The sequence below is a fragment of the Triticum aestivum genome, chromosome 5A (genome assembly GCF_018294505.1).
Source record: "Triticum aestivum cultivar Chinese Spring chromosome 5A, IWGSC CS RefSeq v2.1, whole genome shotgun sequence".
In the NCBI taxonomy this organism is placed as follows: Eukaryota; Viridiplantae; Streptophyta; class Magnoliopsida; order Poales; family Poaceae; genus Triticum; species Triticum aestivum.
This window is the reverse complement of record NC_057806.1, coordinates 149,258,744-149,273,898: the sequence shown is the minus strand read 5'-3', so window position 1 is coordinate 149,273,898 and position 15,155 is coordinate 149,258,744. Positions and strand designations below refer to the sequence as shown.

General features: G+C 45.5%; 1 protein-coding gene across 1 annotated transcript; it reads right to left on the bottom strand.

Moving 5' to 3' along the window:
• Positions 1 to 4,389: 4,389 nt before the first annotated feature.
• On the bottom strand, positions 4,390 to 11,258 carry LOC123102686 (1-acyl-sn-glycerol-3-phosphate acyltransferase PLS1). The gene is made up of 11 exons (XM_044524107.1): positions 10,999 to 11,258; positions 10,496 to 10,618; positions 9,371 to 9,410; positions 9,181 to 9,254; positions 9,036 to 9,095; positions 8,095 to 8,172; positions 7,859 to 8,017; positions 6,072 to 6,197; positions 5,776 to 5,868; positions 5,578 to 5,661; positions 4,390 to 4,842 (listed from the first exon to the last, which is right to left on the bottom strand). Exons 1-11 carry the CDS (start codon positions 11,077 to 11,079, stop codon positions 4,636 to 4,638), a joined length of 1,125 nt encoding a protein of 374 aa, XP_044380042.1. The 5' UTR covers positions 11,080 to 11,258; the 3' UTR covers positions 4,390 to 4,635.
• Positions 11,259 to 15,155: the final 3,897 nt, after the last annotated feature.

The following is a 15,155-nucleotide window of genomic DNA, read 5'->3' as shown; positions in this document are numbered from 1 at the left end:
AAGTGATTTTGACCTATAAAAATAAGGAGGAGACTTTCGGGACGGAGCGCCGCCGCCTCAAGGCGGAACTTGGGTAGGAGCACTTTTGCCCTTCAGCGGAGCGATTCCATCGGGGGAACTTCCCTCCCGAAGGGGGAAATCATCGTCGTCATCATCACCAACAACTCTCCCATCTTGGGGAGGGAAATCTCCATCAACATCTTCAACAGCACCATCTCATCTCAAACCCTAGTTCATCTCTTGTGTTCAATCTTGTTATCGGAACTATAGATTGGTGCTTGTGGGTGATTAGTAGTGTTGATTACATCTTGTAGTTGATTACTATATGGTTTATTTGGTGGAAGATTATATGTTTAGATCCATTATGCTATTTAATACCCCTCTGATCTTGAGCATGATTATTATTTGTGAGTAGTTACCTTTGTTCTTGAGGTCACGGGAGAAATCATGTTGCAAGTAATCATGTGAACTTGATATGTGTTCGATATTTTGATAGTATGTATGTTGTTATTCCCTTAGTGGTGTCATGTGAACGACGACTACATGGCACTTCACCATATTTGGGCCTAAGGGAATGCATTGTGGAGTAGCAATTAGATGGTGGGTTGCGAGAGTGACACAAGCTTAAACCCCAATTTATGCGCTATTCCATAAAGGACCGATTGGATTCAAAAGTTTAATGCTATGGTTAGAATTTATTCTTAATACTTTTCTCGTAGTTGTGGATGCTTGCGGGAGGGTTAATCATAACTAGGAGGTTTGTTCAATCAAGAACAACACCTAAGCACCGGTCCACCCACATAGCAAATTATCAAAGTAGCGAACACAAATCGAACCAACATGATGAAAGTGACTAGATGAAATTCCCATGTACCCTCAAAAATGCTTTACTTATCATAAGAGACCGTTTTGGCATGTCCTTTGCCTTAAAAGGATTGGGCTACCTTGCTGCACTTTTGTTACTATTATCGTTACTTGCTTATTACAAATTATCTTGCAATCAAACTACTCCGCTATTTATAATTTCAGCACTTGCAGACAATACCTTACCGGAGACTACTTGTCATTTCCTTCTGCTCCTTGTTGGGTTCGACACTCTTACTTATTGAAAAGAGCTACAATTGATCCCCTATACTTGTGGGTCATCATGCAGGTCATGCAACTCCAGGTTGAGTTCCTCCCAATTGAAGTCCTTTGTGCTTGCGCTTTCCCTTTCCATTATATGCGAGAAATGGTCGTGAATTATTTTTTCCTTAGCGTTGTGCTCGGTCATCCACCCTTGATCATTTATGATACGGTGAATGTGGTTTTTCCTCCTTCGCGCATTAACCCGACGGTGAAAGAACTTCGTGTTGGCATCACCTTCTTTGATGTTTGCGATTCTGGCACATTGCTTCTTGCGTGCTTTCTCGAGCATGGGCAGGCTTATGACCCTTCTCTTGAGCCTAGCCCGAAGGTCGAGCTCCTCAGGGGAGAGCAGCCTTCCCTCCTGAGCAATGTCGAGGAGGAGGATCACCAAGAGGGCGGCATGGAGATGGATCTTAGCTTTAGAGAAGAGACCGCTACTCCATTGTGAGAGGCGCATCGCCGTTTTCTTTAGCTTGTGGAAAAGGATAATGTGTGGCTCGGTGTGATCAATAGGCTCGACCCAGGCCTTTTGGACCACATCACTGAAGCCAGGCATAGAAATCCAAAAGTTCTCAAATTTGAAAGTCTTAGGCCTCCTAGGACCCTTATCATCGGCGATCAGGAGCGGGCAATGGTTAGATAGGGACGAAGAAAGTGCATGGAGCACATGGTCGTTGAAGGTGGTGTCCAACTCCGCATTGCAAAAGAAAGAGTCAAGCTTGCTCAGGGTTGGGTTTGGTCTCTACTTGCTCCAGGTGAACCTCCTATTTTGGAGGTGGATTTCTTTAAGCTCACAACTATTGAGAGTTGCACGGAACCAGTTGATTCGACTGGTGTTAACGTTCCTCTTTTTTTATCCCTTGCCCGATAAATCTGGTTGAAATCCCTGGAGGCGATCCAAGCGACCCCAACAGGCGGCTTCTGGCTAATGAGCTCGGCAAAGAACACGTCTTTAAGCGAGGGGTCGGTCAGGCCATAAACAGTTGTTATCTTAAATCTCGCGGCTGAATCCCTAACACGAACCATGGCTGAGAGGCAATAGGTTGTAAAGGTGATGTTGGACATCTCCACCAAGGTATCATCCCAGAGAATGAGGATATATACCCCCCTCGTGCCATTTGTCGGGCGTTGCGCAAAGCTACGTAACCTATGCACCCCCTCCCCCCAAAAAAAGCAGCCTCGATGAACATGATCATACTATAGTACCTCGCTTTGCAAGCGCCTCCCTCCATCGACTTGCAATTCCACAAATTGCCCTCCAGAAGGAAGCTGGTGTCCAACCTGATGAATAATCGTGTATAACCCGGGCAGCAGATTGCCTGAACCTTTCTGATAGCCATTTACTAGTGCATTCTCTTGTATATGACGGGTACTCGGTAATGTTTCATCAGGTCTTGGAATAAGACTAGACTGATAATTTTCAAGGATTGTCTTTTTATTTAAATTTTTCTTAGGAGTACGCAACTGCATACCATTGTTTTAGTTTTACTAGCAAATGTGTCTGTGAGTTCCAATGCGAGAAACGAACCATCCATATCACCACTTCTCCTCTTTGCCCCTTGCGAATATGTGTTGCCACTTCTCATATTTTTCACCTATTCATGATGAACATGATCATACTATAGTACCTCGCTTGCAAGCACCTCCCCCCATCGACTTGCAATTCCACAAAGTATGATCATACTCTAGTACATCGCTTCGCGAGCGCCTCCCTCCGTCGACTTGCAATTCCACAAAGTTGTAATGATGGTCGGCACCAGCCTTGTCTTGAGTCAATTAATCCGATGGATTGGTATGGGCAATAGAGGTGTTGATCTTGATGATATTCTCCATGCTTTCTCGGCTGTTCGCACCTTGTTCCCGATGAGATACCTTGGGCTGTCGTTATCCGTTAAGCGTCTCAAGCGGATTCATTTTCAGCACCTTGAGGATAAGGTGGCCGGCAAGCTCTCCCCTTGGCAAAGCAGACATGTCGCCACTGCGGGCCAGGTTGTTCTTGTTAAGACCATCCTCACCGCTATTGCCATATACCACCTTACGCCTCTCGACATCCCGGTGGAGGTTATGAAGAAAATTGATAGTCTACGGCGCGCCTATCTTTGGGTGGGCCCGGATACAGTTTTCGGTAGAAAATGCAAAATAAATCGGGACCTTGTTTGCAAGCCGAAGAAGAACGGTGGCATGGGCGTGTTAAATTTGGGCAAATTTACTGAGGCTCTTCGGCTTAGGTGGCTTTGCCTTTGGTTTGAGTGGAAGGAGTCCACAAAACCATGGATCGGTATGGGCACACCGTGCACGGATGATGACCGGGCCTTTTTTGCGGCTACCACCCGCGTCACAGTGGGCAACGAACGAACGGCAAAGTTTTGAAACTCATCTTGGCTACAGGGCTTGAGACCCCATGACATTGCGCCTCGCATCTTTGACCTCTCCCAAAAGAAAAATTGCTCCTTCTAGCAAGCTCTACACAACAATCTGTGGATCTCTAACATCGACATTTCCAATGGCCTTTCCCTTGGTCACGTCCAAGAGTTTGCAAATCTTTGGGAAAAGCTGAATTATGTCGCCCTTGAGGAGGGGATGGATGATTCAATTGTATGGAAGTTCACTAAAGATGATATGTACTCCGCCTCTTCGACATACAAGGCACAATTTGAGGGCTTACTACTTCGTATCTGGTGCAATCGGTCTGGGCAGTGCGGGGATGGAAATGTGAGCGAGGAGGGTGAACATCATCCAGCTTCTGCTGTGGCTGTTTTTATGTGGGCAAATTTGCCATGGCAACTCAAGAGAGGAGGCAAACCAGAACGCGAAGTTGGGAGGAGGGTTGTCTTGCCTCACAAGGCCTGGAGGAACTGGGTGAGTTGGGGGGGGGGGGGGGGGGGGGGGGGGGGCGTCGGTGATGGCCTAGGAGCTGACGTCAGCCAATATTGGCGTCCAAGATATATATCACACGGTGTAGCATTGGGACTGCCCTAATACATTGTAGAATGCCGCTTCAATGCGCAGCGCACATATCTCAAATCATATGCCTGGAACTAGAAGAACACCTCATCTATAACCTTTTGGTCCAAGATCAGGTCGGAACCAGAACAAAGAGATGGGATGCCCTTAGCACACTCGTCCATTAGCCACGAGGTGAAAAAGTTTGGCGTTCACATTTCCCTCCTTGAGCCAGCGCAGACACGATGTCATAGCAACACCAAAGCGCAGAATAACCAGGTTGGCAATAGCAATCTGTACCAAGGATTGCCTGAACAGTGATAAAAAAAAAAGCTTCGATAAATTCGAGCAGCGATTCCTGGTATGGCAAAGCAAATCTTTACAAGTCATTACAAAGTAGAGAAAGAAGGAAGAAAGCTCACAGTTCTCGCCACACAAAATTCCTGAAGCTCTTACCGAGGACAACAAGGACATACTAGATTTCACCCATGGAGCCTGTGTCTACATATATTCTGAACATAATAAATTGGCAGTTCCCCTATAGACTGAATTTCACACGAGCTATCAATCCTTCTTCACTCGGTCCCTTGCTGCTTTAGCGGAGCTTGAGCGCTCGGCCTGCGAGAACATGATGAATACATGCATAACGGCAGTCACCATTGCCAATCCAGAAGCAAAGAGGATCACTCCTTTCCATGTTGACAAGAGCTGGGTCCACTGTAAGAATCTATGAGCACCATATAGGAGGAAACATGACCAAGACAGGACCACCTGAGCCAACAGCAAGAATTCAAGTGAGACCAAGAAATAAGCTATTTGTATATGGTAATGTGAGCTCCCCTTTTATTCTGAAAGAGCATGAGCATAATCTTAGAAGTTCTCATAGCAGAATAGAAGAGCTGCACACATCTGCAGATGTACCCACTTACCTATGGCATGCTATAAGAATAAGAGAAAAATATTCTGTCATGTTGTAGTTGTGTGGGAAAAACGAATAATGTTGTCGTGCCATGTCACATGATCATATTGAGCATTTTCCTGCTTCTTTTTCTATTCAAAGGCACTATTCTAATTCTGTACATGTCAATAGTTTGATAATAAGTGTCGCATTATCTTACAAGGTGCTAAAGGACCTTAAGGGCACATGTGACTGCATACTATTTTAGTTTCTTAACATCCACTCCGTCCATTCCACTCTAACTGTCCCTGCCCTTGGACTCTCCGTTCAAAATAATTGTCCAGCGAGAATCAGTATGTTAATACAATGTTTACAACTTATACCTACTTTAATGATTTAGAAGAGGCTTGGCTGTAGCATGGAATTTAACTGGGGTATGCATGGTCGTGTTTAGTTAGCTCTTCTTCAGATTTAATGTTTTCTTTCCCTGCAAGCTTGGTGGGCTGAGGGGTTTTTCACATTGAAACAGAGGGAGTAATAATTGACGCAGATTTTTTATGTCAAAAGTTAATGATATTGCATAAAATGGTGCCTTGGTTATGTTTTACCATCAAAGATTTCACTGGACGACCAATTGGTATAATTTCCTCATCAAAAGTACCAGTTGCTATATGTTTGTCCAATAACGCGTCCTGTCACAGGGAAAGAAAATTAGTGACTAGCACGTCAGCCAATTCATGGTTTGTTCCAACAGTAACACATTATATGATCATAGTTTCCTAATATTAATATTATTAGTTCCATACCTTTGCTACAAATATATCTTTGCACCATTTTGAAACATCCTCATCCGAGTTAGGCATATCACCCATTGAATGGCGTTTTATGCGGACATGAACCTATAATAACAGTGGAGTTGTAAATATGATTGAAATACCAAAGGTACCAAATCAAAAATCTTCGAGCTAGAATCCGACGGGTTCTGAAAAACAACTCAGGTTGCTATAAATATATTTTTTAATCACAAATATTTTCAAGAAATTTAATGGCTAGAGTTCACAGCTAGTAAATTTCTACAGACTGCAGAAGTTAGAATACTTACAACTGATGATTGTCCCTGAAGAATACGCAGTATTGTTGGTTTAGGCGAATCTTCCGGAATAATCACTGTTGTATCGTAGATAGCTGGGACAAAGTCACGCATAATACTTACAGCTGATACAAATCCCTAAGATGTCGCAAATGAAAAAGAATTGTTAGAATAACGACACTTCTGAGATAAACTAAGTACTAAGATGTCGCAAATGAAAAGGAATTGTTAGAATATCGACACTTCTGGGATAAACTAAGTACATGGAGATAAAATTTGGAAAAAATGTTCAAATGCACAGCGTCAAAGTACCAAATATTTGTTCTGACAAAGTGTTCATGTAGGTTTTGACCATGGGAAGGGAAGGCGAGATTTTTTGTTACCATACTAAACGAGTTAATTCTGCAAGACAACAGGTGGTTTTGCCGTAACAGGTGGTTTTGTGGATGCGGTGACGAATATTGAGTCGTTTTGACAATAAAACTGACCAACTGAGTCCACCTGTCAGCACAGCCATGTTAATTAGTTGCCAATGCGAGCAGGCTGATGTGCCGGCAAGGCAGGGCCGTGGCACGAGACAAGGAGAGGAACAGAGGAGGGCAACCACAGGGAGCTTGTCAGCAAGGCAACCCGCTGTGCTCTGGGGGTCACCAGTGGTGAGCCCAGATCACGTTGGTTGCTACCCCGTGTGGTCGCAGTAGCGTCAAATTAGTAGGGGGAAACATCAATGGAGAAGAGAGCATTTTGTGTTTGAGAAGATTTTTCCAAAGGCTCACTTGAGGTGGAGATCGAGAGGCGGCGGCAGCGGTCAGAACTGGAGAAGGGCATCCTAAATTTGGCGACGAACCAGCACAGTAGCCTCCAGTCAACCTTCCCGCTCGTTCACAACTATCCTCTGTCTAATCCCCTTACTAATTTAATTTTGGACCAGCGAATTGCTGCATCGAGGTCATCTTCTTTGTCTCTGACCTTCACTATCTCCAGCATGTCCTCGGACTCATTCCTGCTTCCTGCATGTCCCTAAGGACCATGCACATCCTCTTGACCATGTGTGCATACTCTCGTGCAGGGAGCTGAGCCAGCACAGTCCACCTATGTTGCCATCTGCCACTGTCCAGCCCTCACCCAACACAATCCCGCTCCTCCGCTTCCAAGTAAAACACATGAGTTTCTGGCAAACCAGGACTTCGCATGCACCAACCCCCCTAATTCCATACTCCATTCCTCCTTTCCGATGTGGGTAGAGCGCAGCCGACAAAGGCCACGGCAGCTGGTCCCAGCTCCCAATTTTGACCAGAGAATTGCCGAATCAAGGTCACTGCATGGCTGCTTCCAGTCACATCAGGAGAGAAGAGAATGAGACCAAGACAGCGGCATTGGCATGAGAGAGACAGAGAGAATAGGAGGACCTGACTTGTGGAGCCCATCAGCTCATGTCCACTTAAGCATGAGGCATGAGTAATTCGACATGAGTTTCTGGGCTCTATGTCATTTTCACCGTGAAAGGTTTGGGTGCAGCACTACAGGCTACCTCAGAAGTCGTGGTTGTTTTTATAAAATATCCACAACCTGCCCATTTGTGTTAACAAAGCCAAAAACCTGTGGTTTTGCGCAATCAACTCTGTCAAAAGAGAAGATAAATCTAAGAATTGTATACGTGTCACAACCAAGCATTATAAAAATTGTACAAAATGAGACCAGGTAAACAGAGAAAACTAGGGACGGATTTGACATCGGATGTGCAAAGTTAGTACTGCACAGAGTACGATATTTCAGTTTGGAAGAAACAAATTGAATACCTTTGTTCGTGGAATCAGCACATTCCTAGGTGCTGTCAAACCCTGTGAGACTGCATATTCTTGAGCTGCTAAAAGTTTTGCTGGAGTAAATCTTGTACCCTCAACAAAAAGGGCAAGCCAAAATGATCTGGGGAAGTCTTTCAACCTTTGAAGACCCGACTGCGTTTAAGAGTGTAAATATCATTAATTTACTATGAACCGCAAAGTATTGTAGTATTAGGTAAGGTGGAAAATACTTTAAGTGTTTTTTCATCCTTTGCCCAGCTTCTCTCCAAAAAGAGGTACTCTGCAAACCACATGGACCAACCAATAACCTGCAATAGTTGATCAAGGTATGAGACAATCAATAACTACTTTCTTCAGCTACATGCATGTGCGGCCCATTCTAGATAATGCCTGTTGAAGTTTCCATAAAAGAATCTACATGGACCATAGAGATCATGCTTGTCTGATGCATAGAGATATTATTATGTCTGTGCCATGATATCCGGCTTTAGTTCTCCAGTGCTACAATTACTTGAGTATCCTCAGTTCCAGCAAAAAAAAAAATAGCATCCATTCAATAATTTTAGCTCAGCTTTTTTTTTCAAATGTGGTAGTTCTGACTTCAGAAGTTGAGCCTAGACTATTTTCTAGAAGAATCAGTTAAGCTTAAAGCTTATAAACAGTTTAGTACTACTGTTATTACTATATGACAGAAGTAGTGTCGCCAAGGGCAACATATATGTTGGACAAATTAACTCTCAGTCTGTCAGCAACCCTTGCTTGCCAGTTATCACTGCATCGACTTGTGCCTGTTTGCTGATGCTCTAAAGTTTACTAAGAAACACCATATCTTATATCCAAACAATGCGGGTTGTTCTTCTTAGATACTATTTTTTGTTTGTATTTTAGCAGTGGGGATGGTCTCTTCTTAAGGTCTTAAATTCCACTTTGTGGAACCTAGCAGTAGGGATGACCTTTTAAAGGGCATCATTCTTCTTCACCACGAGGCCATTAAAATGATGGCCGAAAGGAAATACTAAATATAATAGTAGTGTACCATATAACTTTAGCACAATTCTCCATTTGAGTAATCTTATTTGATTAATTTCCCTTGCCTTAGTCTTGTAAAGATGACTGAACTATGAGTAATGCAGAACCAAATGTGATGATAGAAATGTACGGGCTAACTTACTGGAAGGAACTTTGAGGATTTCTTCATTATAGCTATTGCGCTTCCAAGACATCCTGAACGCTGACCATCAAATCACGGGTAACTCATCATAATGTACTTAACTGATTAATAGTTAAAAACATAATACTTAGTAAGTGATAAAAACCTGTGCTAAAATCCATCCAACCAGCCAATCAATGTCACTTCGATGATTGGATATTAGAAGGGCGTGCTCTTTGCCTAAAGAATTCTTCAGATAAGGTCGTATTCAAAACACAACCTTTTCTAAATATGGTCTAAGTGAATAATGAAATGATATCAGTTCCCAAATGGTAATGTTGGCATCAACTCCTTACCCATTAGTTTCCAAGTTGCTGGATCCGCATACACCTGTACCTGCAAAATTTGCATGGACTAATATCAGGGAACTATAGTTGGAAATCAATTACTATTTCAAAAAAGTCCAAACAACTTAAGATTTGCAAACAAGCACTTGCAAATTCTGTTTACTCAACTTTCCACCGAAATTTAAGTACAAGAACTTTTTGTACTGTGATTGAATCAAGGAGGCACACACTTGAATAAAAAAAACAGTGACATTGGGTGAGTGTGTTTTGTTCAGTGATTGTTGAAGTTAAGATCACACAGATAAATTGCTTCCTATTTAATGCAACAGTGAGGAAAACATCATAGTTCAAATAATTATCTAGTACTTCCACTGTGTCAACATATAAGACGTTTTTGCAGTTCAATTTAAACCGCAAAAACATCTTATATTTAGATATAGAGGGAGCAGCACCAGTTCCATTACATGCCACCATTGGGTCAAATTTGTACGCATTACTGCAATACAAGTTCTTGTCAAACGAAAACGTTGAAACGTTCACTCTGAGTATAAAAAAAAAGGCACTACAACATCCCTAACCTGCTTATATACTGCACCCATATCACTCTTTCTTTTGAAATATATATTAGTGCTGCTATTCAGGTTGATTTACAAACACAAAATCAACAGTATAACTGAAAACATGACACAAAGCATCCTCAAATGACATCACAAATTTCAGTTGACTCAACAAGATGGCTTGTCTATTCAGACTTTAACCACTTTGAAAAAGCATGTTGACTTTAATCATCTGGTATAAGCTAACTGATGGTCTTGATTGTGATCAACCCAACCAACACTCAGCATTGCCTTTTATCAAAAAGGCAATGCAAGGTGCTAGGTGTCCCATCATCATGCCAGATTAAATTGTGGATTATCCAAAGGCATGCAATCTAACTTTATGCAAGTAATTAAGCAGCAAATTCACCCTAAGGTCGCTATCCATGTACCAACTTAAAAGATAAACAAGAGAGGCCTTGTAGCCCAAATGAAGGATCATATGAATATTACACTTTGGTTTAACTTCAGATTTGATGTGGAAGTGGCGTATAAAGAAGAACAGATGGTTGACTTTTTGCTCCAATATTATACATACCTTAATACCTGCCCACCAGTCCACAAGCCAGATCAGCTGAAGCCATAACAACTCGGCCAGGAATACGTTGATCTGCCGGTACAATCGCTTCGAGAATGGCCTTATCGTCAAGAACAATACGGCCTGCAACGTTATGCAAATATAGTAAGAGACCAGGAACGGCTTAATGGAAATTCCAGTGCGAATTAACAGATCAAAGAGCATAATTTGCCAATTTCGAGGCCGCAAATTGGACAATCTCCCAAATTAAGCAGCTGAACTCAAAATGATGGCATCAGATCGGACTGCGTAACACCAACAAAACATATTTGATCCGAGCAAGCGAAGAAGCAACGTGGGCGCGCATGATGAAATCACCAACTCGAACCTACTAAAAGGAAAACATTTACGAGAGACAATTGAATCTCTGCTCGCGAACCTCTCCAGATCACCGCACAATCCCTAGAAAGGGGCCACAGAGAATTACAGGAGACGATTGCCAGACCCGGGTCGCCCGAGGTTACCTGGACAGTGTTGACGACGAGGCCGGAGAGGAGGAAGAGGAGGCCGAGCGGGAGCAGGACGAGCACGAGGGGAATCGCCATGGCCGCCGCCGCGTCTCCTCTCTTGCCGCGGTGTCTCTGGATTACTGGAAAAGCGCGGGGGTTAAGTAGGAAAGATGGGTTCGTTTTCCGCTGCTTGCGGCCGGGCGATGGACACCAACACGGATTTTCATTTTCCTTAAGGGTCTAGATGAAATGCAACAGATTTCAAGCAACGGCGACACTTCACATGGTCCCACCCAGGCCCACAGTATTATAGCTGGCCAAACGGGCCGGCCAAAACAGGCCAGCCCGCGAGCATGCCGGCACGGCCCGCTATGGGGCAGGCACGGCACGGGCTAAACGGGCCGTGCCCGGCACGCGACACGCCTTGGGTCGTGCCTGGGCTTGGAGCCTGGGCATGCGGGCCGGCACGACACGGCCCGTTTAATTTTTTTATATAATTTTCAGATTTTTTTTAATATATTTATACCTAAAATATAGCCCAATAGGCCTAAAAACAGCCCAACAGGATAAATATGTGCAGCCCAGCGTGCTAAACGGGCCATCGGGCCGGCCCGTTTACTAATCAGGTCGTGACTGGGCCAAAGAGTAGCGCCCGTGGGCCGGCACGGCCCGACCCGGCTATTAAACGTGCTATGGCGGGCCGTGCCGGGCCAGGCACGATTACAGGCCGGGCGTGCCGTGCTGGGCCGGCCCGTTTGGCCAGGTATGCACAGTATTCACGGGCTCATCTCCCCGACACCATTCACAAGTCACAGGCCCCAGGGTCTCGTCGTTTCCTTCCACGAGCCTGTTGAATTGCAAAATATTTTATCTAAACTAGATAATTGCCCGTGCGTTGCTGCGAGACAACAGAAAATTTTAGTATTTTCACATAAATCATGTCTAACACATAATTTTATGATCCTCATGTATATCAAACAACATAATTCGACTACAAATCATTCAATCCAACACAGTTTTGCAAAAGATCATATTGTTTATTTATTTTCATCACAACAATCTGTATAACACACATACGTACAAATGAGAAACAATAGTAGAGTAACTAAAAATAATAGTAGTAGAAGTACACGCTCCCATAGCTAGCACACAACTTAATTTTGTCTATTTATGCGTATGCATTAGCAGTAACGGTATTAGACACATGCCCCTCTCTGTTTATGCATTAGCAGAAGCAGCACATCATCGGCATCACTCGGTCACGAAAAAAAAATCGCTCCATCTCTCTCTCTCCCTCTCTCTCTCAACGCTTGAGGCCTGGTTCATCTTGCGAAATCATGCACAACTCCGGTTGCTGCTCCTCGTCGGCATCACAATTTCACGCTTGGGTAAAACTACTCTAGCCCCTGCGCCTTTCTCACACACGCACACACACACTCTCTCTCTCATACGAAACAGCAAAAGCCAGCAAGCCCACGCCGACGTCGGCTCCCTGCCCGTCCCTCTCTTCTCTCCCTACACCTCAAAATGAACCGATCCCCTCCAGCAGCGGCGATAGCACCTTCCTTCTAGCTCCTCCCGGTATCCAGCCTCGGCGGCCACGCAAATGCGCGGATCTAGAAAAGACACTCTGTTCTGCTTGATTTGAAAAAAAATGGAGGGAAGGGAACGAACCTGTAACGCGGATGACAAGGATCGTAGTGGATTGGCAGAGGAGATCAAAGGTGTGGCGGTGCCAGGAGCCAGGTGGACGGCGGCGGGAAACCCTAGTGTGCATCAGGAATACAAAGAGAGATAGGAGAGATCGTGTGCATGCCTGCATGGAGGAGTTTCGGTTGAGTATTAGGGAGACAAATTAGAGCGTAATTTGAGGCTGTTTTTTTAACTTGAGGCTGCTTTTCTTCTTGAAAACCTATGAAAGGAAAGTCAGAGATGAAAGGGGCAGAAAAAAAAAATCAAAAGTTAGCGATGCGGAGGAGGTCGGACGAAGCTCACGACGTAAGATGGGAAACGGAACGTTCCGTTCCTTTTAGGTAGTAGAGAAATGTATTTCCTCCGTTCCTACATATAAGTCTTTTTAAAGATTTTACTACGGACTACATACGAAGCAAAATGAGTGAATCTACACTCTAAAATATGTTTATATACATCTGTATGTAGTTTGTATTGAAATTCTAGAAAGACTTATATTTATGAATGGAGTGAGTAAAATGTTAGGGCAACTCCAAATGGCCGACATAAACAGACATAGTTTCTGTCTGTTTTTTGTTCGTTTAGGTCGGCCGAGCGGGGCTCCTCGCGTTGGGACTCCTCGACGACGCGCTAGGTCGCTCCTCCAGTGTCGCCAAGAATGCCACCTCCCCGTCCTCATCCTCCTGCATCACCACCAACGGCGATGGTGGAGGGCGGGCGTCGATCTGGATGGCGCCGCGGCGACGCGCGCTCTGTCGTGAATCAGACATCCCAATCTAGGGAGTCGGACATGTACACTGGGTCGCGGCATTGCTTCGGTGTGAGGAGAGCACACCCGTTGCAGATCTCGGTTGCGGCACAACCAACACCGAAATGCGGTGGGGTCCAGGTCCCAGCCATACGGGATGTTTATGCCTGGCAACAACAACGGGACGCGGTACTGGTGCTGCATGCGGTGCACCTGAAAGGATCGATATGGTTGACTAGAGGGGGGTTGAGGGAGTCCTGGATTAGGGGGTGTTCGGATGGCCGGACTATACCTTCAGCCGGACTCCTGGACTATGAAGATACAAGATTGAAGACTCCGTCCCGTGTCCGGGAGGGACTTTCCTTGGTGTGGAAGGCAAGCTTGGCGATACAGATATGCAGATCTCCTACCATTGTAACCGACTCTATGTAACCCTAACCCTATCCGGTGTCTATATAAACCGGAGAGTTTTAGTCCGTAGGACAACGTACACATCAACAATCATACCATAGGCTAGCTTCTAGGGTTTAGCCTCCTCGATCTCATGGTAGATCTACTCTTATACTACTCATATCATCAATATTAATCAAGCAGGACGTAGGGTTTTACCTCCATCGAGAGGGCCCGAACCTGGGTAAAACTTCGTGTCCCTTGTCTCCTGTTACCATCCGGCCTAGACGCACAGTTCGGGACCCCCTACCCGAGATCCGCCGGTTTTGACACCGACATTGGTGCTTTCATTGAGAGTTCCTCTGTGTCGTCACCATCAGGCTCGATGGCTCCTACGATCATCGATAGCGATGCAGTCCAGGGTGAGACCTTCCTCCCCGGACAGATCTTCGTCTTCGGCGGCTTCGCACTGAGGGCCAATTCGCTTGGCCGTCTGGAGCAGATCGAAAGCTACGCCCCTGGCCGCCAGGTCTGATTTGGAAGTTTTAACTACACGGCTGACATCCGCGGGGACTTGATCTTCAACGGATTCAAGCCATTGCCGAGCGCGCCGCACTGTCACGACGAGCGTGATTTAGCTCTGCCGCCGAAGAGTGCCCTGGAGGCCGCACCCGCATCGGCTCCAACCCTTAATTCGGAGCCAACTGCGCCGATCGAGGATGGGCGGTTGGACGCCACCTCGGGGGCTATGACCCCAACGGCGATTGAGCCAAGCACCATCCCCGTACTCTGCGAGACTCGTGACTCCAAGGAGCCGGACTCCTCTCCGGACTCCGAACCCTCTGCGCCCCTACCGATCGAATCTGATTGGGCGCCGATCATGGAGTTCACTGCCGCGGACATCTTTCAGCACTCGCCTTTCGGCGATATCCTGAAGTCACTGAAGTCTCTCTCTCTATCAGGAGAGCCCTGGCCGGACTACGGTCAGCAAGGTTGGGGTACGGACGATGAAGAAATTCAAAGCCCACCCACCACCCACTTTGTAGCCACTGTCGACGACTTAACCGACATGCTCGACTTCGACTCTGAAGACATCGACGGTATGGACGCCGATGAAGGAGATGATGAAGAACCAGCGCCTACTAGGCCCTGGAAAGCCACCTCATCATATGACATATACATGGTGGACACCCCAAAAGAGGGAGATGGCGATGGAACAGCGGAGGATGACCCCTCCAAGAAACAGCCTAAGCGCCGGCGTCAACGGCGCCGCTCAAAATCCCGCCAAAACAAACACGGTGATTCCAGCACGGGAGATAATAATACTCCGGAAAGCGCCGAA

Excerpts from the sequence above, each read along its gene's own strand:
- LOC123102686 (XM_044524107.1), bottom strand. The coding sequence starts at position 11,079 with ATGGCGATTCCCCTCGTGCTCGTCCTGCTCCCGCTCGGCCTCCTCTTC. Across the intron at positions 9,411-10,495 it reads ACTGGTGGGCAGGTATTAAG|GTACAGGTGTATGCGGATCC; the intron begins GTATGTATAATA and ends CAAATTTTGCAG. Across the intron at positions 5,662-5,775 it reads AAGATATATTTGTAGCAAAG|GACGCGTTATTGGACAAACA; the intron begins GTATGGAACTAA and ends TCCCTGTGACAG.